Genomic DNA, 27895 nt, shown 5'->3' with positions numbered 1-27895 from the left:
GAATGGAGCCCCACGTCATTCTGACCACCGCTATTTCCGTTCATTTCTCCAGCGGAAGAGTACATTTCAAAAATATAAGATTGTGAGCTAATGAGATAGACAAGACAACCGATCATTTATTAAATACACTTTCATGCCAGAAACAAATGTATTATACACACAAAAAGCACATAAAGTACGGTAGTACTGTGGTTACAAACGTGGGTCCGAGTTCGAGTCCTGCTGTGGAGTGACAAGTCCTGTGAGATAGAGAACTGGTAGGTCGGCTTAGCCTCACCCAGACTTGTTTTCTGTCCTGCAGAGACAGGGCTCGCAAGTCATCCCTCCCCCGTAGGGGTGCTGTGGGCTGTAAATGACGCTCGTGGGCAGCCCGAGCACAGCTGCTCGTTTTTCGTAAGTGCAGGATAGCACAGCTTTTGCGGTGATGGCTATATGACCGCCCCGTGTAGACTCTCAGTGCTCCAAAGGGATGCTTTGTGGATTGGAGATGGGATTCTCACTTCTGTAAATACCCAAGGATTGTGTTATTGAGCCTTGCTGATTTGAATCTATTCTTTAGAAAGTACATAATGTAGATATATTTTTCAAACATGCATGCTTTTTTTCTTTTAGTATTTATAGTTCTACCCTCTCATCTCTTGGTGTGACATTTCATGGAATCCAGGAAACAGTCCTAGGCCACCTGCCTCTTCACACTTTTTCGTGGTGGTTTTCTTCCCTGACTAGAAGAGGGTTTTGCATAGGAAATTTTGTTTTCTCCCCTTCTCTTGGAGTCTCTCTGTTTGTCTGCCCGTCTCTCACCTGTCCATCTGTCCGTTTCTCTACCCACTCATTCTTCTGACTTGTTCCAGGAAGCATTTCAGGCAGCTTACAGAAGAACAGATATCAAATAAACAGGTGAGAAAATGGGGCCAAGTTCAGACAGTGAGGCTCAGAGTTGAGCCTGTGTGAGAGTTGCCGGCTTGTGACACACGAATCTGCCTTGTGACTTATAAGATCGAAAGCATCATTGTGCCTGAGGCTCCCAGCAGACACAGGGAAGCAGGGTTTGTGGGAGATGCTCACTGGCTGTGAAATAAATAACTGGCTTAGGAGAAGCCCAGCCTTTCCAACTACCAAGGCTTAGGAGAATATTTTGAGTGTCTTCCAAAATCAGAGTATTGCATCTTTTCTTTTTCAGAGTTTTATGTATAGTTGGTTTAAATTCTATACCTGGAAATTTCTCCAAAACTGCTGCCCACGTGAGTCCCATGACTCGGGAATGGGGTGTTTCTGCTCATTGACGGTTGTTGGCCAGAAACGGAAATGACAGCCTCAAAGGAGCCTGGGTTTTATCAGTTATGTTTTGTCAGTGCTGTAGATTTCAGAAAATGCTTTTAACGTTTCTCTCCATCTGAGGCAGCAGCGTGCTCTCTTACCAGCATCAGGAGCTCAGGGCCACGTGATGGTGGGGGCTGACTGCACTGCCGTCAAGACAGCTGAGGTAGTCACTGCAGGCTTGTTGCTTTCACGTAGTGTATTTCATGTTCTTTAATAGGTTTCAACAGGTAGTTAATTAACTGAGTTAATTAGCATGTAATAAATATGATGCTTTGTTGAAAAGACAGTTATAGGCAGAATATAAGTTGTGAACACTTTAAAAACGGTTTCATTACTGAAATTTCAGTAGGGAAGATTCAGTTTATCTTATCTACTCCTCTCTTTAAAAGTAACAAAGAAATAAGACAGAAAAAGCAGAGGATTACTTGTGTTCTTCCTCTCGGCTTGCAGGTGCCCTCACCTCCAGTGGCATCCATCCAGACACCAGCACTGACCCTGGCCGTGCTCAGAACTGCCTCAGCCCTGAAGACACAACTGACAAATGGAAGGGGGCCGCGCCCTGTTACAGCGGGTGCTCTCACTTTGTGGGTCCTTATGTAACTGCGTGGTGTTATTCAGGATCGCCCTTTCTACACTGTGTGACGGTGCTGCGGTGTCTCCTAGTTATTTGTTTCTGTAAGTACTCGTGTATTTTTTCCAATGTGCAGTACTAGACATCTAAAAATGCTTTTTTCAGATGAAAAATAATGTGTATTTAATATAAAATTCTGAAAAAAGGGTCAAAAGCGTCTATCCTTGTCCCAGTACTCAGAGATAATAATTAACACTTTAACATCTATTTTCTGTTCTTTTCATCAGTGTGTATCACCTCTGTCATAAAAACCAGCGAGCAATGTGTGCCTGTATACTGTGTGGAGACCTCCATTTTCCATTTGGCTTATTACACATTTTTCTACAATATTCTATCTCCCCTGGCATGATTTTTAATGACCAGTATAGCATTCTGTCTTGTGGAGTCCTCGTCCATTTTACTTTGGACTTAAATAAACTTTTAAATTCCAAGTATACTTAACTGAAATTCTGAAAAGAGAACTGTGGTGGTACCGAAAGTCCCCTACTTCCCTTCCCCTTTTTTCCTGAGAGTAAAAACTGCTGACAATGTGGAGTATATATTTCATGACCTTTATGCCTTTGTCATATATATATATACACATACATACACGTGTATGAGAACTCTATGTATATGTGTGTGTATATATGCTTTATGGAAAAATAAGGCCATACTGTAAGTTTTCTGCAGCTCGGTTTATTCACTCAGGTATATATCATAGACGTCCTCCCCCTCCAGACTCACCCGGTCCTTTCAGATAGAGTAGAGAGGTCTCCTGATGTGCAGGTTTGGTCTCTTGTGTAAGGACACCTTTAGTGGGAGAGTACTGGTGACAAGGCCTTGGACCACGCCGAAACACCGGAACTTTAGTGCCCACAGCTCGCCGTGATTTAACACATCATTGTCTTGATGGTGAACACTTAAATTTTCTCCATTTTCCACTGTCAGAAAGAGTGTTTGACTGGCATCCTTCTTGTACAAACATTCCTGTGATCTTGTGTGAGTATTCCTTTTGTTAAGGTTTCTGGAAATTTAGCCCTTGGATGTGACAACTACATAAATCACAGGCTCCTTTCAAGTGAATCTAGAAATTCCTCCTCCTGTGGGGAATGAAAAGATGTAGAATAACTTATGTAACCAATTCTCTATCGCTGGATATGATTTCACTTCAGCTTTTCTTCCCACCATTGTAAACAGTGCTGTGTAAATGCTCTGATGAGTACATCTTTTTGAACTGATTTTTTTTCTAAACAAAACGATTCCTTAAAGTGGAGTTCAGTCAGTGTGTACACACGTTTTTCAGAGTTTAGATATCCATTGACATGTCATCCTCCTAAAGATCGATCACAGTTTGTTCTCTCAAAGATGGACACTAGCTAGAATATCTTTTAAAAATATTTGCCAATATGATGAGCAAAAGTGCTTTTTCATTGTTCTAGTTTGCACTTGATGACCAGTGAGGTATTGAGCATTTTTCACTCATTAGCCATCTAAGTGTTAATAAGTGAATGATCCCTTTTGTTCTTTGCGCACATTTAAGTGAGGGAGCTTCTTGTTGCTTTGTGACTGCTCTTTGTATGTTATGAACATTAACCCCTTATCTTCATCAACATGTATCAGAGAGCTTTTCCTTGTCATTTCTTGCCTTTCATTTTGTTCAGTAGGTTCATTTTTGTTGTGGCCCAAAATAATCTTAAGAGAGTAAATGTCTTCTTTTTGGGTTTTATTCTTGATATTATTCTTAGAAATGCTTTCTTATAATGGTATAAATTTCTTCTGTAGGTTTCTTTAATCTCTAAGATGGAGATGATAATGGTACTTGTTACAGTGAGGAGAAGCTGAATTGATATGAGCAAAGAGTTGTATTTGCTCTTATTAGTACTTTCTAATATTTACATCATTTTCTGTAATTTTTCTTGCGGTCATTATGACCGGAATAGAATTTGTTTTTTCAAGGGGATTCTGTGATTGTCCCAAGACAATTATTGACTTCCTACTTTGCTCTTTAATTTGAAATCCCACCTGTAAAAAATACTTATGTACACTAGAGTCTCTTTTTGAGCTCATGATTTATTTCTGTCAATCTTACTTTCCAACACTAGCACTATATCTTACATATTGTAAAAATTTATTTAATATCTGACAGTGCAAATTTTTTGATTTGCTTTTCGATCCCTATTTTTCTTTGCTAGTATTATGACTTCATTTTTCCTGAAGAATTCTAATATAATTTTTTCAAGTTAAAAAAAAGGATATGTGTTGTCATGGGATTTTTTAGTAATTTTGAATTATCTTCAGGAGAACGTACATCTTTACAAAACTGTTTTCCTCCATACAAAAGGTTGATGTCTCTACTTTCACACTTCTTACTTTACCCCACAGTACAGTCCTGTAATTTCTCCATGTACAACATGGGCATTGTTTTTGAGTTTATTCCAGATTATTGTTGATGATTTTGTTAATTTTTTAAGTGAGAATTTTTTGCTATTATATTTTTTAACTGTTAAAACTGACACCTAGGAAGGCAGATTCGGTTTGTAAATACTCACTTTGTAATTTCTCATTTAAAATTCTAAGTATTAAGTACTTGTTACAGAATCCTTTCTTTTCTGTTTTTAAAAATTTGTTTTCAAGATTCTCAAAATGGTCATAGCAAAGTATTATACGTGGGGAGACAGATGGAGAGAGGTAGTGTGGCTCATGTACAAACTGTGAGCACTTTCATGGCTGCCTTTACGCTGGAAAAGCCACTGAAGAGTCCAGGATAAACCAGGGGTGGCTTTGTATGCAGTTGAAAGCCAGCTTTCCTGCCTGGTGAAGCCTGGTGGGCGTGGCAGGTAGATGATCAAGGTCGAATGGAGGTTATTGGCTGCACAGAGCGCTGTGTCTGAGAACTGGAGAATATCGCCATGGGAAATGCTTGGTGCCAGGAATAATACAGAGGAGCTGGGGACCCTGTGTGTTAAGGATTTTCCAGCCCTGGGAGTGGGAAGATCAGACTCTGCATTCAGATCTGAGTTTGAATTCATCCTCTTTAGTTTACTTGTCCTCTGACTTTTGTCAAGCTATATACCCTCTTTCACTTCCTGTTTTCTTGTCTCTCAAAATAGGAGAAATACAGCCTGCTGCTAGATTGTTTGATCAGGTTAAATAATTTGTGTCTATAAGATGCCACGTACAGTCACAAGCTCAGTGAGAAATGGGCTGTCGGCTGTTCTTCTGCAACTCAGTGCTTGACAAGACATGGGGGAAAGCCAGTCCCTAATTTGTGTGTGATGAAAGTAGGAACAAAATTAATGTCTTGCCTTTCCCTAGCAGTATCCTTACACCTTTGCTTCATTTATTTCTTTCCTCCATTCCTTTCCCCTTTCCCATCCTCCACCAAAAGAACCTGAGACTCTCTCAGAATACTAGATTCAAATTACTTAAAAGGTTGGCTCATCCTCATGAAATGATAGTAACATAAAAAAAACTGTGCACATCCCAGAATACATTGTATTTGATTTACACACACACGCGTGCACACACACACACACACACAATCAGGCTACCTTCCACTTGCAGAGGGAGAAGGACCACTTTTTCTGAGTTTTCACTCACTGAGCATGAGAACAGTGTCTCTTACACAGACATTCACCAGGCTTCGTGCATGGTGTTTTTAATTGAATTTCTGCTTTGTAGACATAGATATAGTCTCCTAATAGAAGAGAGAAAGTGGAGACATAGACATTCTGCTGAGATATTGGTGTCATCATATTTGAGTTGGAAAGGACTTAAGACAGCATAGAGTCGTAACATTTTATGGGTGAGAATCCATGATGTTGTAACTTGGACAAGAACCTGGATCTTCTGCCATCTTGTCCACAAGGGTGAAGAGGCAAATGGGCAGGGGATGGTAGGGATCCTTCTTCTTGAATTCCATGTTCTTGCTAGTTTTCATTGCTCAGCTGCCTTTAGTTTTTGTCCATGAGGCCTCTCATGAGAAGGTCACTCTGTCCTGATAGATTGAATTTCTTATCAGCAAAAAGCTCTGGACCCACTCATATTTCCCAGAGTTTTCTGCTGACCTGCTGACACTTTATATAAATCAGATCTAAGAAACTACTGAATATAAAATCCTTATTGTTATCGTTTGCCCTCGAGTTCCATAGGAATGGGGTGCTGTCTCAGGCTGTCTAAAGCCAGATCTGAACAAAGATAGGGTGACAGGCTGTGCTGCTGGTCCTCCACAGTTGAAGGGGATTTCCAACTTAGCTTTATATTCAAGGCAGATGAGTTCAAATCTTGCCTTTACCAGTTATTATCTTTGTGAATTTGGGGAGAAACTGTACTTTTTTGTGTCCAAATTTGTTTATCTGTAAGTAAGTTCAGTATTTATTTTAAGGTTTCTGTTTTAGAATTGAATGAGCTAATACTCTCATTTATACCTAAACTAGTGATCTCATGGTTCTATGCTGGTGCCTTGGTAGTTGATTACTAAGGGACTCCGCAGTGAGATTGGGGGTGGGGGACCCTGGATAATAGAGCTTCTATTCCAGGATATGCTTGTAAAAGACTGGATGTGCAGTGGATTTTTAGTAAATATCTACTCCTTTCCTAATCTGCATTGATTGTGTATATATCTTTATACTAATATATGAACAATTTTTATTGCAATTTAAATATCTTTGTAGTATTTACAATATCTATCTATAAAAATACGTGAAATAAAATTATTTGACTTTTATTTTCTTTTCAATATGCAAAACAAAATAAAATAGAAAAGAAAAAATTTTGAAGGAGTAGAAATAATTTTATTTCTGTGGAATCAATTCCTTATAATAGGTTTTTTGTTCATGTTGTTAAAAAGCATATAAAATTGATAGGTTGTGACATACTGGAAATGAGGTAACAGTGGAGACATACTACCCCTAAGGCAGTCATTTTGTTACCAAGTCCAAACTCGTTCTGCTTGCTGCATGACAGGCCAATAAATCGGGAGATGAGATGTTGGAGTAAGGAAAAGAGACTTTATTTGAAAAGCTGGCAGACCCAGAAAATGGCATATTGATATCCAGTAGATCTTTCTTCCCCAGGGCAGAATTCAGTCTCCTTTTATACCAAAAAGGGGCGGGGATGTGGCTGGTTGTTACAAACTTCTTGCTGTATGAATTGTTTGTCCTTGAAATCCTTTGTTCCTGCAGCTGTCCATGTGGGTCAAATTATGGTGCCCCCGTAAAACCTCCAAAAAAAAAGAATGGTTATTCCCTATTTTACAACTTTCCATCTATACATAAGTGTAGAAGAGCTAATATCCTTAAAGATCAGAGCCCGGAGAATAGGCCCTCCTGGATATTTCAGGCTAAAGGCAACTTTCTTTTACAAAAGGTGCAGAGATAGCAAGTCTGAGCCTAGAAAACAAGGTACAGGATTAAAGCCAAACGAACACATCTAACATGGAGTGAAATTTGTTCTTTCTATTACAATTTTTTTTCTCCCTCATAAATAATTTTAGTAAGAAACATGAGCAATTTTTTTATTTTTGCTTCATAATAAAGGACTACAACTACAATTTAGTGAGCAGGGATGCTGTGCGTGCCTTGGGGTCACAACAAACTCTTGTTGGGGGTGGTCGACCCTGCAACATGCCTGATGCCCCGTGAGTGTTGGTGAGGGTTCCCCTAACCAGGGGCTCTCTTCAGGAACCACCATATGGGCGTTGACCTCTGGCACCTCTTTTTCAGCTGCAGGAAATTTTTTCAGATTCTATGATAGAAAAATCACTCCACAGGGAAATATACACAAAATGTTATGATAAATCTCAGAGAAAAAAATGTGACAATGAGTGTGTATATGTCCATGAATGACTGAAAAATTGTGCTGAACACTGGAATTTGACACAACACTGTAAAATGATTATGAATCAATAAAAAATGTTAAAAAAAAAGAAATATCACTCCAGCTGGGGATAATCAGGGAATAAAGGAAGAGGAAAAGGGCTTGAAGTAGAGTAGAAGAGAAGGACAGAAGCTCAGGGAGCCTGGGGGCTTGGCAGCGGGGCCTCGGGAGAGAGAGGAGCAGAGATGTGGATGGGACCGGCTATGGAACCAGCACCTGCAGCTTTCCCTGCACCCAAGCCACACAGCTTTTAATAGGGCCCAGGACTCTCTCCTGTCTGGATGTCACCCTGGGCAGAACCTTGAGAATCGAAGGTAAGGGGTGGGCAGCACTCACCTAGGTGGTCACTGAGGACTTTGGTCAAGTCCACATTGACTTTTCCAGTCATGTGCCTTCACCTGTTCTTTATCTCAGGATCTGAGAAGCAGGAGCTAGGAACTCAGGGATAGATCCTGATAGATCCAGGAGGATATCTGACTGTGTTAAGAGACGACAGTCACAGTGACACTGGGAGCGAAGACACTTGCAGCAAAGTAAAATAACTTCACAACTATTGCATCAGAGCTGCAAGTGTGAGAGAGCCTAAGCCCGTCTCAGAGTGCAGGGGACAAGCAGAATGGAATGGTAAAATTAACACTGACAATTGAAATTTTTTCAAATAGCCTGCTACTTTGAATTTTATCACTTGAATGTATGCAGGTGTATTTCTATGAGCATTTATAGGTTCACACAACCCCACCAGCCCCTCTTGCCCCCATCGGGGATGGGATTTCTCAAGCACAGTGCCCCTCCTGCTTGCGTGGGCCACGCTGCGGGTCCTCGCCTGGGGCCGGACGGATACAGGACACTGAGTCCCCGAGGCACGGCCTGGGATACATGACAGGAACATCTGTGCTCTTGGCTGAGGGCCTCCATTTCCCCCTGCAGTGTAAGAATGCCGGTGACTCAGAAGCATGCATCCAAGCCGTCCTTCCTTGTCATCACCATCTAGAAGCGGTGCCTGAATCTTCTGAATTTCTGCAGAATGTGGTTTACAATCACCTTGAACAAGTGAGTGTGTGTCCTCTTTCAAGTGGAGGAGTTACTGCCGTTTTCCTGGAACTTACTCACCACTAGTCCATCTGATTTTTCTGTGCTAGGATTCAGTATGGCCTGCTAATAACCCTGCAGTCAGATCTAGAAACCCTGATGAAGAGGATTATTTATTTTCTTTCTTTATATGATAGTATTTTACTTTCAAAATTCTGAGTTTTCAGTTATTGGAGGAATTTTTTCGGGGGTTGGAGAAACAACTTTACTCTTACCATCTTTGTGACCTGTTGCTATATGCGTCCCACCTGCCTTCTGTCACTTGTGAGGCGGTTCTATTTTTGACCCTGTCCGGGTTGTTCATATTATAAAACATAAAATCTGTAAAAGTACAGTCCCTTTTACTCCGAAGGCATTCCACAAATACTCCTTTAATCTGGGTGTGGTTTTAAGAAGACACAATCATTAGAATATATACTTGCAGGTTGCCAGTGCAAAATCCCCAAATTAATAGTCGAGATCAACATATAAAATCTTTCTAATCTACCATGGATTTGTATGGATAAGTGAAGTAGTTTGCTAAGAACTCAATCCTCCCAAGCTGATGCTCTGACAGAGGGCAGGGCCCAGGGACGTGGGCGTGTCCTGCCCTTCCTGAGCTGACAGTTTCATGGCAAAGACCTTCACCAGGTGAAGAAATTGAAGTTTATTCTAAGAAGAGTGGGTATGAAAAGAGTCCAAAAAGCGTGGGAGTGACACAATCCCATTTGTCTCAAGTAGGGGAGAGTGGCTGTGGGGCCACTTGGGAGACTCATGAGTCCGGGCGGGCAGTGTTGTTGGCTTCAACTTGAGAGGTGGGATGGTCAGTGGGAAAAAGCGAACAGATTGAAGGCATGTTTAGATGGTAAAGAGGAAAGGATCAATGCTTTCTGTGAAGGTAGGATGGAGTAAGGCCCAGGTTTCTGGGCGGATTAATGAGTTAAATAATGGTCCTGCTGTGTTCTGAGGAGGGAAAGCAGCAGAGGGAGTTCTGGGGGAAAACTGATGAGTTCAGCTGTGGGTAAATTGAAAGGCTGTTAGATGTGTGGTCTGGGAGCTCTGGTGAGAGCCAGTAGTGAGTAGGGAGAGGGGAGAGAGACTTTCAAATAATTTTATCTTGTGAACATACATATAAGAATGAGTAATGACACAACCCCTCTATATTCTGGATTTAAAACCCAGTAAAATTTTGCTATATTGACTGCAGGGGTTCTTAATTTTTTAATAGAAATAAAATAAATAGAAACAAAATAGTGGAGTTAATGAATATCTTAGAGTTGATGTGTGTCCTTGTATGTATTTTCATACCTCATCTGTTTATAAACATAATCTACAAAAAGTTAACTTGCTTAGCATTAGAGTTAAACAGAGGGACGTGACACACTCTGTTGGTGGTTCAAGGTGATTTCTTGGGCAAATTATGTAGCCTCTCTGTGCCTTAGTTGCATCTTCTGTGACTGCCCCCGGGCCCCTCGTCACAGCTGATTTCCTAGACTAGATGTTGGGAGGGAGGCTGCTGAAGGGAGTAAGAGGTGGCAACTGCTAGGGTCACTAAAGAGAGAGACAAAAACAGATTAAAGCCAAGAAACTGAGTACTAATACCCTCAAAGGAGAAAGAACCCCACAGTTTTTTGAGCCACTTAGCGTAAGGGAAAGAAAATCATGTGGATCCAAAACTCTTGAGCATATGAGTATTGTGAGTGGGAGGGTGTCATCAGAAAAGGGTTGAGAAAAGGCCTTTTGGTTTCCCTTAAATTTCCAGTAAGGATGAGGCGCAGAAGAAAAACCACCCGCTTCACTGTAGAAGGTGCTGTTTTGTGCGAAACTGACCAAAGGTTGGAAACCAGTCATCAGTGGTGCTGGCAAAAGAAGAGACTTCTGGATTGGGTGGGGCACTTGCTGTGACTTCCAGGTGACCTGCTGGCTGGGGACTGTGAGGCGGGCAGTAGGTTTGCAGTGTGACCTGGGCATAATCCCTGGCTCTGAGGCTGCTGATCTGACTAGCAGAGCTGGGCAGACACCGTCCTAATGGGGCTGCTCGGGATGAGGTCTGGGACACCTGCCGTGCTGAGGGCGAGAGGAGAGCTCCCCTGAGGGGGTGTCCCTGTGAAGATTAGAAACGTCCTCCTGCAGTGGAGGAAGAGCCTCTGAGCAGCGGGCTGGATGCACAGGCAAGGCCAGCCTGAGCACGGAGATTTCAGGAAGCCGGAATTCATACAGGCCCGAATGGCCTTATTCCTGAGAAACTGGAGGGAAAATATGCTGCAAATGCAGGCTAAGTTCAGACACTCTGGTGTGTCATGAGTGATAGGAAAAGACTGTTCAGGCAGGCACGAGAGAACCCTGTGAGTGTCCCAGTTGGGTGTCACACAGGAGGAAGGAGCAGAGTTATATACTTTGCCACTTATTAGCTGTGTGACTTTGAGCAATATCACCCCACCTCTCTATATATATATCTTCATCTGTAAAGTGACAGAGTGACAAGCTCGTGTCATCAGAAGGCTTAGTTTAGCTCTGATCCTCTTTGTCCAGTCCTGTCAGTGCTGCCCTACAAGGTTCTGCAACGGCTGCTCTTACCCTGAGAAGGGCATAGAGGGACATTGTAATTCCCGAGGGCAGGAAGGGGTTGCTTTAAAAGCAGACATGTAGCCTCCTGCAGCTGCAGACCTGCAGGCAGTTTGGTTGATGGTTGTGGAGAGGACTTTGGAGGCCTTAGCATCGTCTTAAGGCTTCTTTTCCCTTGGGGACCGGGTTTGCCTTTGCAGATTAATGTTGAAGATTTGGGCTTCTGGCAAAGCTGTTTTCAGAGATGGTTATATACGTAACATGTCATATAAAATAAAATGCTTTTATTTAATATGTGGGACTTTGCAGCTGTAGGGAACAGCTCTGTTGGCCTGGTCTCCACGGAGGACACTAGGGATCAGCAGAGCGTGCGGGAGGGCAGGCGGCCTGCAGTGCTGCTGCGGGGGGTTCTCCCCAGCATGGTGCTCTTCTGAGTTCACTCTTTTATGAGTTTGGTTGCCAGAGGAGCAGACAGCAAAGTAATGAGTTCTGGTGGGATTGTATAATGACAGGAAGAAAGAGGGAGCCGTAGTTCTTCGGGACTACTACTCGCTTTTGGTTCCTGATCCAGTGTGTTCCATTACAGAATTGATGAGTTGTGTCTATTCTGGGACTTGATTGAAATAAACGTGCAGCCTAAAGTTAAGTGTTATGTTTTATTTGTCGGGAGGGCTAGACCCAGGATGACTGCCTCTCAGATCACTCTGAGGGACTTCTACCAAGAGTAGGGGAGAAGCTAGGATTATATAGGAGCTTTACAACAAAGACCAGGTAGTTGGAACAATAAAAGATTGCTTGTTATCTAAAGAAAGCCAGGTATCTCAAGTTCAAGAATTTAGTGCTTTTCAATATATGGGAGGACGCAAACATTTGGGCTCACTGAATATATTCTTTAGACAAGCACCTAGCTATCTAGGGCCAGTAATCTGTCCTTTCTTATTCTGAGTCTGCTCAGAGGGCACCGTTGTGAGTGTCTGCAGGCCTGTCTTCACTGGGGGAGTGGCGGCAGCCGCTGATGACTTGGTTTCAGCATTCTTTGTTTAGTGACATGGTTGCAGTATTTTCATTCACATTGTAGTATTTTCGTTCACAGAAAATTATAATATTACCCTGATTATGGATAATCTGGAACCTTGGAAAGGAACCGAGATGGAATTACTGCAGGTAACTTCTACTTTAATAAGCCGTGTGCAAACATGAACACGGAGGAAGCATACAAAAGGATTCGGTGGTGAATGGGAAGGGTTTCTCCAAGTTACAGGAGAAGGCAAGGCAGAATTCCTCTTCTTTGTGGGAAGGGACGTGAGTCCAACTTTCCTTTCTGAAGTGTTTTCTAAGAACTGTTTATGGTAATTAAGGAACATAGACAAACGGTGGCACACATTGCATTTAAGAGCTGGCCGGCTTCAAACTTGGGTATTGGACAGGTGGATTTCATAGGCAAGTGGTCAGGTGGATGGGACAGAGATGGAGCCCAGGCCTGGGGCCATATTCACGTTGAAATCGCCATTTCCTCACCATAGCGCCTTGGACTAGAATGTAACCAATCTTAACCTGTTGGTGAATCTGTGAAATGTGCATGATAATATTCGTTTCTTCCTGGGATTGTTGTTAAGTTCTAAAGAGTATTATAGCACACATGAAGCACTTAACACACTGGCACTTAGCAGTGTACACTTTGTGCGGCCACCACGCTTCGCGTGTGTCAGAGCCGTAAAGGCATTATTTGTCTGTTGAGGATGCACTGGTAGCCCTTTGGCTAGGTTGTGAATTCGGTGATTTCCTTAAATATTTGTAACTCTGTGTGCCATGGGCTGTTATTTTCATGGACAGATGAGGAATCTCAGGGTAAAAAAGACTATGTAATTTGCCCAAAATCAGACCATAATTTTGGGTGCAGGGGCCTCGGTTCAGCATGGGCCCCTGGGCCTTGTGCCTTCTCCGTTCAGCACCAGAGCCAGATGTGGGCTCGGCTGTTTCCCTGCCCAAAATATCCGGCAGGCCGCAAGACACAACTGGCCCCGTGCTGCTTGAGCAAAATCTCCGGAGGAGAGGCAGTTACAAAAGGGATAAACATAAAAACAGACGACAGCAAATTGTGATCAGCTCTGAGAAGGAAAGGAACACATCTCGCTGTGCAGAGCTGGGAGATTTCCCGTCGGGCTGCTCTGGGGGGGTTCATCTCAGCTAAACAAGCTCTGCTGCTGCACCAATGCAGGAAGGCAAGGCGCGTGTGGCCAGGTAGACTGGGCCTCGTTGGTCGTACTCATTCCCCATTAAGCGACAGCTGTCACAGGCACTTAACTAATAAACAGATGTTGGCCATAATCATCACGCACTTTGCTTGGTAGTTTTATTGGCGCCAACTTTGAGAGGAAGTCATTGAAGCTGCGAGTTTGCTGCATGCCCGTGATTACCATGGAAATATTCCCACTGGTCTTTCAACCTAGACTGGTGTGGCTGTCATGTCCCAGCCCTGTGAATGGCATCGTGCAGCTTCTCCCAATTGGCCCAAATGACTGACATCGATATTCTTAATTCGTAGGAAATTGTATGTGACAATAACAGAAAAAGGTAGTAAGAAATTGGAAAAGTAGAATATATCCAATTCTTTCCCAGCTGGGGGAGAGTACCCTGTGTCACTCACCCCACTCACTGCCTGTCACCTCCTCCCTGAGGACTCCATGTTCAGAAGCCACCCTGAGCCTTTGAAGAACATTTTGCCTCATGACACTTTTGACTAAGACCTGCGACCTCTCTGTCCCTGGTTAACTCTCTCTTCAAAGCCATTTAAATTTCTTGCAGGCTCCTCCGCTCAGATGTAAGAATAGCCTCTTTAAACTTCTTGATGCAGCTCCTAAATGAAGATCTTGTGAAGGAAACCTAGCCAAAACCTTGGAGGTATTCACATAGTGACTGTAACTTCAGCATTTTCTGACGTTCAGAATCAGAGGGGTGGGAGACTCAGGAAGGCCTTTTTAAGTTAGAAAGGGGAAAGAGAAAGGACTCAGGCTGTTTGAGACTGAAACATCTCGGTCCCAGCCAGCAAGGCACCAGGGTTCAAGATAGTGTGCGGGGAGTGCTGAGTTCTCACTAAGAAAGAATTGGTGGGATGGGAGGGAGGACTTTTAGGTACTTAACTGGGGAAGGAAAAAGTGGGCTGAACATTTTATGGTTGAACAAGAGGATTGTGACATGATGTGCTTGTATTGTGGAGAGAAGGGTTTTGTGGAGCCAGGCCTAAGGAGAACGCTCTCTGGCTGGGGAGTCAGCAGAACAAAAAAACACAGAGAACCGGGCAGACCCCAGGGCCCCTGATGGGGGAGAGGCTGCCCGCTAATTGGAGCCCTGGGGGCTGCTTCTGTCCCTTAGCTGGGGCCTCAGAGCTCCCTTCACAACCCAGTCCTGTTGATACAAGAGAAAATATGAGGGGCATGAGAAGGGCTGTGTCCCAGGCTTTGGTTGAGCCCCTGGGATGTGCCCCACCAGATTTTGTTCCTTGGCTTCCTGCAGTAAAGAATTCAAGAGCTAGCCAGTGTTGAGTAAAGGTAGATTTATTCAGAGAGATACATTGATAGGCAAGAGAAATGTCACGAGGTGTGGGGGTTTGATGCTCAGATTAACAGTAGGTACACACTCCACCTACAGAGTGTGGGCCTTCTCTGAAGAGGGAGAGAGAGTGGTCACCGCGAGGTGGCACTGTGTTGCTTGTTTCTTGGGCTTGGTGGTTTCATATGCTAATAAGTAGAAGGACCAGCCTTAGGGCAAGGGGCTGGGATTCCCAGGGAGATGGCCATTTCCCACCTTTTGACATTTTGTGGCTAGCTTTGGGACTGCCATGTTGCCTGGGGCAGTGTTATTCACCATGTTACTATTACAATGGGTGTATAATGAAGCTCAAGATCTGCTAGAAGTTAAATCTCTTCATCCTGAGCCTCAAGGCCTATTGGGGTTTGAATCCTTCACCATTTTGATGTTAATTGCTGTGGCCTTCCTTGAATGGCTGTGCTCTGCCACCTTCCATCCTGTCTCACTCTGATGACACAGAGACAGCAAAGGCCGGGCCCTCTATGTGCTCCTGCATTTAACAGCGGGAGGTGTGGTGTGGGCTGAGGATGACTGAGTGGTGAGAAGGATGTTTCAGAATTTCCCACGTGAGACATGGGGACCTGCCAGCAGCCACCGCAGATTTATCTCATGGGCATTATCGCTTGCGTTGTTACGGAAACAACAGGCCAGCCAAGAAACAAGCACCACTCAGAGGGTTGGAGCACTGAGATCTATTACGCCGGCGGGCTCAGAGGGGCTTCTGTTCCGAAGCTCTGAGCACCTCCAAGACTTGCACATGAGGTTTTATGTGGTTAATTACAAGTATGGAGGTATTAGCCAATAACTCAAACAACAAAAGCAAGGAATCAGTACACTGAAGCTTATCAATTTGGAACACATCACATTACTGACAATTGTTGACCTTGGATTTACGAGTTAGCTTGTTAGCCCCGTAAACTGACACTGAACTTCAGATTTACGAGTTAGCCCAGCAAAACTTAGATCAGTAAACCGACACTTAACACACTTAGATTTGTGACTTAGATTATTATCCCAGCTGGGCTTTTCGTTAACAGTGTCACTCATCTTTTCTATTTTTCTTTTTTTGTAAGTATTTAATTCAAATTTAAAATCAGGTGTTTTTTGGAAAGAAATTTCTCTTTTTCTTTTCTTTGGGGCTCTTTTGGGGGGTAGGTAATTAGGTGTATTTATCTGTTAGTGGAGGCCCTGGGGCTTGAACCCAGAACCCCGTGCACGCTAAGCACATGCTCTACCACCTGCCCCATCATCTTTTTCTTTTTGCTTTAGCTGCCAAGAATCTTACAGCTGAATTTCTAGTCGGCCTTTAACACTTGCCCTGACTTCATGGAATCCATTTTTATGACTTTATCTTCCCCTGGTTTCATTTAAGTATTGAATCTCCATTTTCCCTTCACTCTCAGTTTTGCCTTTTTGTTGTTATGGTTGTTAAGCTGTGTTTTAAAAATTGTTCAATTTCTCTTTTAGCAGGAGGCTGAAAGTAAATAAATATGTAAACAAACAGCACACTTAAATTCTTTTATACATTCTAAGCTGTTTAGTAGTTACTTAAAAACCGATTTCAATATTAAAGTGATAACATTTTTAAATTATTTTTTAATTTTTCATAAAGACATAGCTGATTTAAAATATAATATATGTTTCAGGTGTACAATAGATGCCCCATTTATAGTTGCTGTAAAACATTGTGTGTATTCCCGGTGTTGTAAGATACATCCCTCTAGCGTATTTACATTACATGCTGCAGTTTGTATAAGAAAGTTGGGTAACGCAGAATCTGGGACGTGGCTGTGTCTGACCCAGGTTCACGCAAACCCTGCCTGTCAGAGCTCAGGCCCTCACTACTGTCTGCAGGGGAGCGAGTGGAGGCAGCTCTCATCAGCGCTGGCACCAAACTCCGAGTGGCAGTGACAGCAGTGACTGTGTGTGGACGTGAAAATTGTTGTTCCAAGTGCTTTACATACATTTCTGCATATAATAATTAAAGCCCTCCTGTGACGAAGCGTTTTATGTTTTTAATGAATAATACATTTTATTTTGATATTGATAGACTTCAAATCTCCGGAAAATTTACAGGAGTAGTACAATAAACTCTTAGATACATTTCACCTTAAAGGGGAGTATTTGCCCTTTTGTGACGGGCTGATTTTAGCATAAAGTTTCAAGGTTCATCCATGTTGTAGCCTGCATCAGTACTTTATTCTTTTTGTTTGATAATATCCTTTTCCTTTTTTTTCGTTTTTGGTCTATTTAAAAATATTTTCATTGAAATCTAGCCAGTTTATAATGTTGTGTCAATTTCTTGTGTACATCACATCACTTCAGTTAAATAGGAACATACCTGTATTCATTTTCATATTCTTTTTAAACATAAGTTAGTATAAGATATTAAATATATTCTCCTGTTCTATACAGTATAAACTTGCTGTTTATTCTTTACATACTCAGTATCTGCAAATCTTTAACTCCCAATTTATTCCTTCCACACCCTCTCCCCTCTGGTAACCATAGTTTGGTTTCTATGTCTCTGTGTCTGTTTCTGTTCTGTAGATTAGTTTATCTTTTTGTTTCTTTGTTTTTTGTTTTTGTTTTTGGTTTTGTTTTTTTAGATTCCACATGTAAGCGATCTCATATGGTATTTTTCTTTCTCTTTGTGGCTTATTTCACTTAGAATGACATTCTCCAGGTCCATTCATGTTGCTGCAAATGGCATTAATTTATTGTTATTTTATGGCTGAATAGTAGTCTATTGGACAAATATACTACAACCTCTTTATCCAGTCGTCAGTCAGTGGACATTTAGGTTGTTTCCATGTCTTGCTATTGTAAACAGTGCTGCTGTGAACATTGGGGTGAAAGTGTCTTTTTGAATTACGGTTCCTTATGGATATATGTCCAGGAGTGGGATTGCTGGGTCATATTGGAGGTCAAGGTTGTCTACTGAGAAACCTCTATACATTTTTCCACAATGGCTCCACCAAACTGCATTCCCACCACAGTGTAGGAGGGTTCCCAATTCTCCGCAGCCTCTCCAGAATTTACTGTCTGTGAACTTCTGAATCATGGCTATTCTGACAGGTGAGAGGTGATACTTGATTGCAGTTTTGATTTGCATTTCTCTGATAATGATATTGAGCATTTTTTCATGTGCCTATTGGCCATTTGCATGTCTTCATTGGAGAAATGTTTCTTTAGGTATTCTGCCCATTTTTGGATTGAATTGTTTGTTTTTCTTTTTTATCAAGTGTAAATGCTGTTTACATATTCTGGGAATTAATCCCTTGTCACTGTCATTTATTGCAACTATTTTCTCCCATTCCATAGGTTGTCTTTTTGTTTTACTTTTTGTTTCCTTTTCTGTGCAAAAGCTTGTAAGTTTAATTAGAACCCACTTGTATATTTTTGCTTGTATTTCTATTGCTTGAGTAGACTGCTCTAGGAAAACATTGTTGAATTATATGTCAGATGTTTTGCCTATGTCTTCTTCTAAGAGGTTTATAGTGTCTTTTCTACATGTTTAATTCTTTAAGCCATTTTGAATTCATTTTTTTGTATATTGTGAGGGAGTAGTCTAACTTCATTGATTTATATGCAGCTGTGCAGTTTTCCCTGCACCATTTGCTGAAGAGGCTGTCTTTACTCCATTGTATGTTCTCACCTCCTATGTCAAAGATGAAATTACCAAAAGTTTGTGGGACTATTCTTGATAATTTTGTTTATCCATTCATTGATGGATGGATATTGTTAGTAACTCTTGGCTACTCTAAATGATACTGCTATGAATATTGATGTGCAAGTTTTTGTGAGAATACGTTTCCATTCTGTTGGCTGTACAGTTGGCCCACCATATCTGTAGTTTCCACTTCATGGATCCAGATGGCTGATTGTAAAGAGACTCGAACATCCTTGGATTATGGTATCCAGGGTGGGGTGTTCCTGAAACCAACCCCCCGAGGACACTGAAGGATGACTCTACATGTAGGAGTAGACTTGCTCAGCCACATAACTCTAACCTTTTGAGGAAACATCGGGCTTTTCCAAAGAAGCTGCACCATTGCCCCTTTCCAACGGCTGCATATTGAGGGTTCCCATTTCTCTGCCTCCTGACTGACACTTGTTATTGTCCATGTTTTGATTATAACCATCCTAGTGAGTTTAAAATGAGATCTCATTTTGATTTTGATTTCGCTAGTGATGCTGAGCATCTTTTCAGATGCTTATTGGCCAATTGTGTATCTATTTAAATCCTTGGCAAATTTAAAAATTGGGTCGATTTTCTTTGTATTGTTCATTTGTAAGCATTTGTTTTATATCCTGGATACTAGTCTCTTATTAGATATATGCTTTGCAAGATTTTTCTCCTATTCTGCAGATTGTCATTTCACTTTACTTTTTTTAAACATTAAAACAATTTTTTAGGGGGAGTTAATAAGATTTATTCATTTTATTTTTCTTCCTAAGCATGCAGTCTATCACTTGAGCTACCCCCTTCCCCTTTCATTTCACTTTCTTAATGATGTCCTTTGTAACAAATGATTTTCATTTGATGAAGTCCATTTTATCTGTTTTGTTTTATCACTTGTGCTATTGGTATTGTATCTAGGAAGCCATAGCCTATCCTACGACCACAAAGATTTATACTGTCTTCTTTTAGAAAGTTTATACATTTAGTTTTTACGTTTCTGTCTGTGATCCATTTTGAATTAATATTAATTTGTTATATAAAATACGGGGGTCCAAATTCCAGATTCATTCTTTTGCCTTCAGATACCCAGGTGTCTCTGCGCCATTTGTTGAATAGACTATACTTTCAATGGAGTGTTGTTGGCACATTTCTGGAAAACTGACTGTAAATGTAAGTTTCCCCACTGGATTTTTTGTTATGTCTCATAGATTTCTGAATCCAAACTTATGACAGAACCATAATGACTTGAGTGCTATAGATTTGCAGTGAGTCCTCCAACTTTGAGTGAGTCCTCCAACTTTGTCTTCTTTTCCAAGATTGTTTAGTCTGACCTGGGTCCCTTGCATTTCAATATGAAATTTTGGATCAGTTTTTCAATTTTTGCAACGAAGTCAGCTGGAATTTTGATAGGGATTTCATTAAATTTGTAGATCACTTAGGGGAGTCTTAACATTTTTAACAATATTGTCTATCATTCCATGAACGTGGGATGCCTTCCATATATGTATATCTTTTAAATTTTTTTTGGTGATACTTCAAAATATTCAGTGTACAAATCTTGTAAAATTTTGTTAAATGTATCTCTCATTTTATTTTTAATGCTGTTGTAAATGGAAAGGCTGAGATTCCTAAGAGTGGGAATATATATCAATTTATTTATTTCTAGGATTCCTACACAGCAAATACCCTAGGTTTATATTTGCTACGTTAATCTATCCACAATTCTTCCCACCCCCGTGTCATAAGAAACCAAGACCCAGGTTAAGCCACCTGAACACCTATGTGGAAGTGAGAAATGAGACCTTTCGGTGGGGTTTTTGTAGATGATACTGAGAGCTTATTCAGTAAGGCTTCATCTTAATTCCTTTTAAACAGTCCTTTCAGTATATATAGTCAGTTATATTAAGAAAATGCCCTTTTGATGTGCGGAGGAGCTTAAACTATCATTTTTTAAATAATTTCCAGTGAGAGTGTTGTACTTGAAACATAATTTGCATCAATCTTTGAAGATTTATGTTTCAGGAGTTTTGACTAAATAATACCTGTCTTTATTCAATAACTACAACTAAATGCTCAAGCAACAAGTAAGAGTTTGAGCAACTGCTCCTGCCCCGTAGTGCTGGGTGGCTGCAGCTGTAACTGGAGTCAGCGCTTACCTCGCCCAGTACACTTGTGCTGATCTGCTCAAAACGGTTCGTCCAACAGTTTGTCGGTAGTCTTTTCGACAAAGCCATTAAGCATTGTTTTAAGGTTGCTGGAATGGAATCTATTCTTATTAATATTAAGTAAGCATATATTGAGTGCTTACTGTATGTTGGGAATTGTCCCTCAGCCTCACATGAATAATATTTCTATTAAAACCTCTCATATTTCCTTGTTATTCGCACTTTACAGATAAGGAGACTGAGGATTAAGTCTTCTTTATTTTGGGGGGAGCTCGTTATCAATGATGGGAAGTTGTAAGGAAAAAGATTTTGATTCATCCAGAGAAAATATTTTTCTGAGAGTCAGCATTGAAGTAGGTGACCACTGAAGAGGGTGATCATTGTTTGAGTGAGACGAGCCCCGGGTTATACGAAGTCAGCATCCCTGTCCTGGACACTGCACGTGTAGAGCTGCGTGGAGGGTGAGGCGGCGCTGCAGCGCAGGAACGAGGATGCCAGGCCGTTGAGCTGTGCTCAGGCCCAGTGGGGCTTTCTCCTAAGAGCAGTGGACTGTCATTGACAGATTTTTAGTAGGGGAGTGTGGTGCTCTCGTACATCCCTTTTGTCTTATAGAATGCTTAGAAACATTTAGAAGGCTCGGCAGGAGGTGATGTGATGAGTCAGAGTAGGGTGGCTGCGAGATGTAGCAGTGTTCAATTTTCAAGTGATTTTCAGTCCCAGGTTTGTGGCTGAGTAGCCGTGTCACTTTGGATGACACACTCAAGGAAGCGAAACAATTTATCTAATCAATTGAAACAGTGATGTACCGACCTCCCAGGACTGCTGTGTAGATCCAGTGAGATAATGTGTGCACAGTGTGCAGCGTGGTCCCCAGCACAGAGTCGGTGCTGAGGGAGTGCCAGTGAGTACCTGGTAGGACAGGTGTGGGTGGTGGAACTCATTGACTGAGGAAATTGGTCCCTGAAGGAGAGGTCCTGTCACATCTGTGAGTGATGGGCCTGAGCTGGGAGAGGCAGGGAGACCTTGTCCCCCGACCAGGTGCCCTGGGAAGGACGGCTATGGGAGGAGCACCGTGAAGTCAGCTCTTTGCAGGTGGAATTGGAGGAGCCCTTGAGATATCTAAGTGCATTGTCACAATCACAGAAGAGGTCTGGGCCCGGGCTGTGCATTTTCCTATAATCTCAATCCCTGAGGATGCCGAGGTATTGATCACTGAACGTGAAGACATACTTTACAGGACACGTGAATAGTAGTATCATCTCTGTCATCAAAGCTCACATCTCTTTATTCATCTCTCACTTTGCTAATTGGGTACTTACAGAGCTCACTTCACTGACCTCCCGTGGGCTCAGGCTCCACAGAAAAGAGCTGGTGAGTCTCCCTCTTTTCCAGAAGAAGACACACTTAGCTGGTAGACTTCTATACCTCACCAGAGTTCGAATTTTTGTTTGTTGATTTAATTCTATTTTCTGTTGGCCATCTCCTGACAGGAGAGACGTTTTACCTAATGGTCAGGTTTCAATTAGCTCTTACTGAGAATTGCTGATCTGATCCATAGTGTATTTACTCTATTAACTTTGTAGAGTACTTTTCATTTTCTGTCTTTGCCCTTTAATTTTGTTTGCCCCTTCAATTTTCTATCCTATTTGGGGCCTTATTTTTTTTTAATTAAAAAATGTCTATAAGCAGTTAAGAAAACCAAAGTAAAGAAAAAATGCACATGATAGCTAAATTTAGAAAATATCTAGTGTGTTTTCTGTCTCGGCAATGGAGGTTCTATAAACTCGTGAAAACCTTCATTACATAAGTTCCTTAAAATGCTGATTAAGAAAAAAACCTTCCTTCCTCATCTTTCAAGCTGCACAGCTATTTGTCAAGAAAGTGAGGGGAAATTCTCAGAAGCTAAGACAAACAAGAAAGCAGGGATTCTGGGAGATACGTGAGCCTTAGAAGCCCTGGGGTGCCGGTTGGCTCCTGAACTGTGTTTCAGTTGTCCTGGCAGGAGGGCAGGAGGTGAGCCTGAGGCCTCTCACACTGGGAGTTGGATGGCTGTTCTTATGTAAGGCCAAGCGCATCCTGAGAATCCTGCTTTATAAAAGGGTGAATTAGAAAGAAAAGAATAAAAGCATTCCTCAAGGCAAGGAAGTAAGGAAAGTAAATTTTTTGGAAGCTGGGAAAAATAACATATCCAAAGTAAGGATTTAGTTTAAAGCTTTTCTGGCATGAGAGAGAAAACAAACTCCTGGCAGATAATCACAGCTCCTCCTGGAAAGAGAAGGTGAGTTTTGAATGAATCAGTGGACAGCCATTCTGTAAAAGGCCCCCAGAGTCTTCTGGGTCAAGATACTGGACCCAAACACCTCCCTTCCATGATCTCATTTAAATAATCAGAAAGGTTTTAAAGGAAAGAAGCCATAATCATAGTTCTATTTATTGACATTATTATATGCTAGGAATTCAGAGGTAATTATACAGTTGTCTCCTCTTTTATGGACCTTACTTTCTCTTTGACTTAGTTGGGGAACTTGGTGGAGGGTGGTGTTAGTCTGTTGCAATTAGCCAGGAGAGGAGTTTAAGAAAGCAGTGAAGGGTGGGTGAGATTTTTAGCTGAGGACAGTCCTGTTCAGTTGGCTTGTAATTGCAGGTTCGTTGAGTTGTCACTGGAGGTAATTAATCTTATGGAATTTTGACTTAACTCAGGCCTCTTTAGAATGGACAAGTGAACCTGGAGAAAGACAGTCAAATCTGTGCAGACATTGAAGTTCCCTTGAACGTGCGGTATCCCTGAGCCAAAGATAGGACAAAAAGGCAGCACTTCTTGAGGACAGAGGAGTGGTTTTTAAGGTTCTCCAAGAATGATTCCCAAGGTACCGGGATGGCCAGTTGTCAAACTGTGACTTTGCTCTTTGGACGGTGTATCCACCAAGTTTATTGGCCGTTTATATGTTTCCATTTCTCTTTAATACATGTCAGGTTATGAGGACATGGGCATAAACATTTCACACGTTGTCAAGGTGACATTGGGTACCTGCCTATAAGCACGGGCACACTTGCAGCTTCCTCATACATCTTGCCGCCCATCCCGCTCCCCGGGCTCCGTAATCACGGCAGAGTGGTTCCTTATTGAGCTGTCCATCTCCTCTGTGACATCGTAACCAAACAAAAGACTGGAGCGTATTAGCTTGGCTTTGTTTTTTTCTATCCTTCCCTTTGAATGATGATGACTGATAGTGGACCCAGTTACGTTTGCAGATGATTTACAAGTAGGGCTGTCAGTACAAACCTTGTAATCCCCGCTGTGTGATCTAGAGAAGAAAGTTACACTCTTTCCAAATTGTTTTAATGCTCTTATGTGGGAAAATGATATACGTTTGAATATGTATTTCCTCTCTGAGTCATCATGGCTAGACATGAATATTTGTAGACATGTAATGAGTACTCTGTATTTGAACTGTATGGTCCCCTAAATTCTCCCCTGCTTTTTAAAGTCATCACTGGATTGCTACCTCCAGAGTGCCCCAAAGCATCCGCCACTGCCTGTTCTTCAGACACTGTGAGTTTCCAAGTTGGAGAAGGCTGCTGGCTGGTGAGGCATTCTCTGGCACATCTCTGGTTGGGTGATGTGAGCTTAGAACACAAGACTTGGCAGACAGTAACTAACCACGGTCATGACCATTTCTGGAACACTCATGGAGGATTTTACACCTATGCTAGTGGCATATGTTATTTCATTTAGTTTTCCCAACAGTCATAATCAGATTTTATCATATGTATTAAAATGGAAACCGTCAAAGTGAGTGACGTGCAGACTTTGGACTGGAACACAGGACTTTCTGATACCTGTCTCTGTTCCCTCCCCAGCCTATCCTACCAAATGGTCAGGAGACTCTTCCTCCGTCTTGAGTTTCCCGCTGATGTTACCAGTCTCTTTGTTTCTAAGAGAGGAAAACAAGTCTAAACTTACTTTCCAGTTGGAAATGGAATGGAAAGTTAACGTTGGAAGCCGGGAGAATCTGTCCTGTGATGAAGTGGTCTCCGAGCCACTTCCACTGGGACGTCACATCACTGTCTGTGCCCCTTGCTCAGCTTGTGCACAGGTGACAGGGCAGATGTGCCGAGCAGTCCTCCCTGACAGGGCAGTGGGTTGGAAATGAGTTTGGGGATTTGGTTTCATTTCATAAGTTCCTGAGGGCCTTGACCTGGCACTTCGAGTGGGAGCATTCCCTGTCCCACAGACTCGTACTCTGGGCCCGTGCTGACCTGATGTGGCCTCAGCCTGAGGCTCAGGGCCCGTGGTGATGAGGAGCATTTTAGTCCAGGGTCTGCCGGAGGCTTTGACACTTCTGAGCTGTGGGAATTTGTCCAGGATGATAATAATTCCTCCCCGAGTTTCAGATTTCCTTGCCTGTGAGCTGGGGTAGTAATAGTTTCTGAGATGATCGTAATGACTCAGTAATGGGCGCAGCGTGTGCTGGCAGGTATCTGGTGCTTAAGGAGCAAAAGTCGCAGTCACTCTGTCAGCCTCTCTCTGTGTGCTCTGTGCTTTGAGAAGTTGCGTGTTTGGTGAAAATCCCGCCCAGACACTAGGCTCTAGATGAACTGTTGTTCCTTTACTTTCCCTTCCTTTTCCTCTTTCCCTTCTCTGTGTCCCATGTTTATGTAGCAGATTCCTCTATTTCAGGGAATACGGGCTTTTCTAGTTAAAGGACAGGCGGAACGCGGAGAGGTGGGGCCCGGAGGGGGTCTGGAGCGTCTGCACAGCGCTGCTTCCCTGCGTTTCTGCATCTGGTCCCGTCAGTGCACTGAGTCAGCCTTCCTCTTCCTTCCTGTGTCATCGGGTCTCTGTTTTAAGGGAAAATATATTTATGGGCTTTTTTCACTTACGTGTTTCATTCAGATGCTTGTTGCTTTTCTCCCTGTGCTTCAGCGTTCCGAGGAGAGAATTCAGCAGTGCTGCCTCCTCTCCGAGCTCTATGAGTTGATCGGCTTCCACTGCAAGTCCACCTTCTTCAAGCGGGAGGCCCCCATGCAGCGCGCGGCCCCCGGCATCCCGGAGCCTGGCGGGAAGGCCTGCTCCCGCCTCCTCCTGCAGACGCTTCCTGGCTACATTCTGTCGCTGGACCTGCAGGACTTCAGCAAAGGTGTTGGAACTAAAACATTGCTTCAGTACAATTAACCATGCCTGGATTGGGCCCTGCTGTCCTGTCTCATCAGGGTGAATTTTTACTCATTTAGAACAAGGCTCAGCAGACTTTTTCTGTCAAGAGCTTGCGGGTAAATATTTCAGGGTCTGCAAACCTCCTGATCTCTGGTGCTGCTGCTCAGCTCTGCTGTTCAGACGCCAGAACAGCCGGACAGTCCACACACCCACAGAGCTTTATTAACAGCGGTGGCTGGGGCTGAATTAGGTGTATGAACTGCAGTTTGTCCCCACAGCCTCCTCAATATTGACACCTGCACCAGAGTGTACATTTGTGACAATGGGAGAACCTACACTGACACGTCATCATCATCCAGAGCCCATAATTGATACTAGGATTTACACTTGGTGGTGTGCACTCTGTGGGTTTGGACAGATGTACAATGACATGTATCCACCATCACAGCATCATACAGAGTCGTCTGTCTTAATGACCTTAAAATGCTCCGTGCTGCAACTCATTCATTGCTCCTTCCCCTCTAGCCTCTGACAGCCACTGATCTTTTAGTCTCTGTGGTTTTCCCTTTCCCAGAACACCATACAGTTGGAATCAGACAGTTGCAGAATCTTCCCAGATTGGCTTCTTTCACTTAGTAATATGCATTTAAGGTTCCTCCATGTCTTTCCATGCCTTGATAACTCATTTCATTTTAGCACCAAATAATAGTCCATTTTCTGGCTGGACCACAGTTTATTTATCCATTCACCTACTGAAGAAGAGCTTAGTTGCTTCTGAATTCTGTTGAGTATGAATAAAGCTGCTATTAACATCTGTATGCAGATTTGTGTGTGGACATAAGTTTCCATTTCATCGAGTAAACACCAAGGAGCACAGTTGCTGGATCATATGTTAGAAGTACGTCTAGTTTTGCAACAAAATGCCAGACCGCCTTCCTAAGTATCTGGGCCATTTTACATTCCCACCAACAATGCATTAGAATTCCTGATGCTCCACATCCTCACCAGCATTCGGTGCTGTCAGTGTTCTGCATTTTGGTAGTTCTGACAGGTGTGCAGTGGTATCTCGCTGTTTCACTCTGCATCCCCTTGATGACAGATGCTGTGGAGCATCTTTCCTTAGGCTTCTTTGGCATCTAGATTTCTTCTTTGATGGGATGTGTGTTCAGGCAATTTGCTCATTTTTTAATCAGGTTATTCATCATTCTTGTTGAGTTTAAAAAATTTTGGTATATTCTGGATATCAGCCCTTTATCAGTGTGTCCCTGCCCTTCACCTGCAGCACCGGATTTGTCCTTTGGGTCTCACTGGAGTGTCAGCTCTTCAAAGAGGTTCCCTGTCTTCCCTCAGCCTAAATACTGTCCTTGTATTTTTCACTTTCATTGACTCATTTTGTTCTTTTTAAGTAGCATTTCCCATAATTTGTAAGTACATTAAAAAAAAGGGCAATGATTGAACACCGCCTCCCCCACCAGACTGTGTGCCCTGTGAGAGCAGAGGCCCTGTCCCCACTTACCTTTTCCCATGACAGCACATGGCACATGTCCATGTAAAAGTGTGTAACGTGGGGCCAAACCTGATGAGCAGCTATGATGACACGTTTTGGCTACCATTTATTGAGTAGAATTTGTTTCTGATCTTACTAAATCACATGAATGAAACTTGTTTGTTTTGAAAAATAAAACAACAAAGCACACCTCAATGTGATTGGTACTTTCTACTTAGCCTTCTGACCCAGGAGGGGATGTTCACCATCATTTTGTGGAGGAGGTTGGGGAGGTAAAGTAAGAGAGTGAGATCAAATAAAGTAAAAATGCTAACTATCGGTTGGCTTTATTTTCACTGGCATGAAAGTTACT

The 27895-nt window shown here is 42.5% G+C and overlaps 1 protein-coding gene and 1 long non-coding RNA gene across 4 annotated transcripts in view; one reads left to right on the top strand and one right to left on the bottom strand.

Annotated features, from left to right (window-relative positions):
* LOC140693786 (uncharacterized) overlaps positions 1-27895 on the bottom strand; it is a 252854-nt gene that overhangs the window by 179718 nt on the left and 45241 nt on the right. The window lies entirely within an intron of this gene.
* Positions 1776-26301, top strand: LOC140693777 (trafficking protein particle complex subunit 9-like). 3 transcript variants are annotated; one of them, XM_072957435.1, is made up of 3 exons: positions 1776-1995; positions 12534-12604; positions 25806-26301. In XM_072957435.1, the coding sequence occupies exons 2-3, from the start codon at positions 12557-12559 to the stop codon at positions 26052-26054; spliced, it is 297 nt and encodes a 98-aa protein (XP_072813536.1). In that variant the 5' UTR covers positions 1776-1995; positions 12534-12556; the 3' UTR covers positions 26055-26301. The 3 variants fall into 3 exon arrangements, with proteins under 3 accessions (XP_072813536.1, XP_072813537.1, XP_072813538.1); XM_072957436.1 differs by lacking the exon at positions 1776-1995 and adding an exon at positions 8763-8857; XM_072957437.1 differs by lacking the exons at positions 1776-1995; positions 12534-12604 and adding an exon at positions 23673-23745.

This window comes from Vicugna pacos, unplaced genomic scaffold (assembly GCF_048564905.1).
Source record: "Vicugna pacos unplaced genomic scaffold, VicPac4 scaffold_20, whole genome shotgun sequence".
NCBI classification, from domain to species: Eukaryota; Metazoa; Chordata; class Mammalia; order Artiodactyla; family Camelidae; genus Vicugna; species Vicugna pacos.
The sequence above is the reverse complement of the archived record's forward strand: the minus strand, read 5'-3'. Positions and strand labels throughout refer to the sequence as shown.

Excerpts from the sequence above, each read along its gene's own strand:
- LOC140693777 (XM_072957435.1), top strand. The coding sequence starts at position 12,557 with ATGGATAATCTGGAACCTTGGAAAGGAACCGAGATGGAATTACTGCAG. Across the intron at positions 12,605-25,805 it reads CCGAGATGGAATTACTGCAG|CGTTCCGAGGAGAGAATTCA; the intron begins GTAACTTCTACT and ends CCTGTGCTTCAG.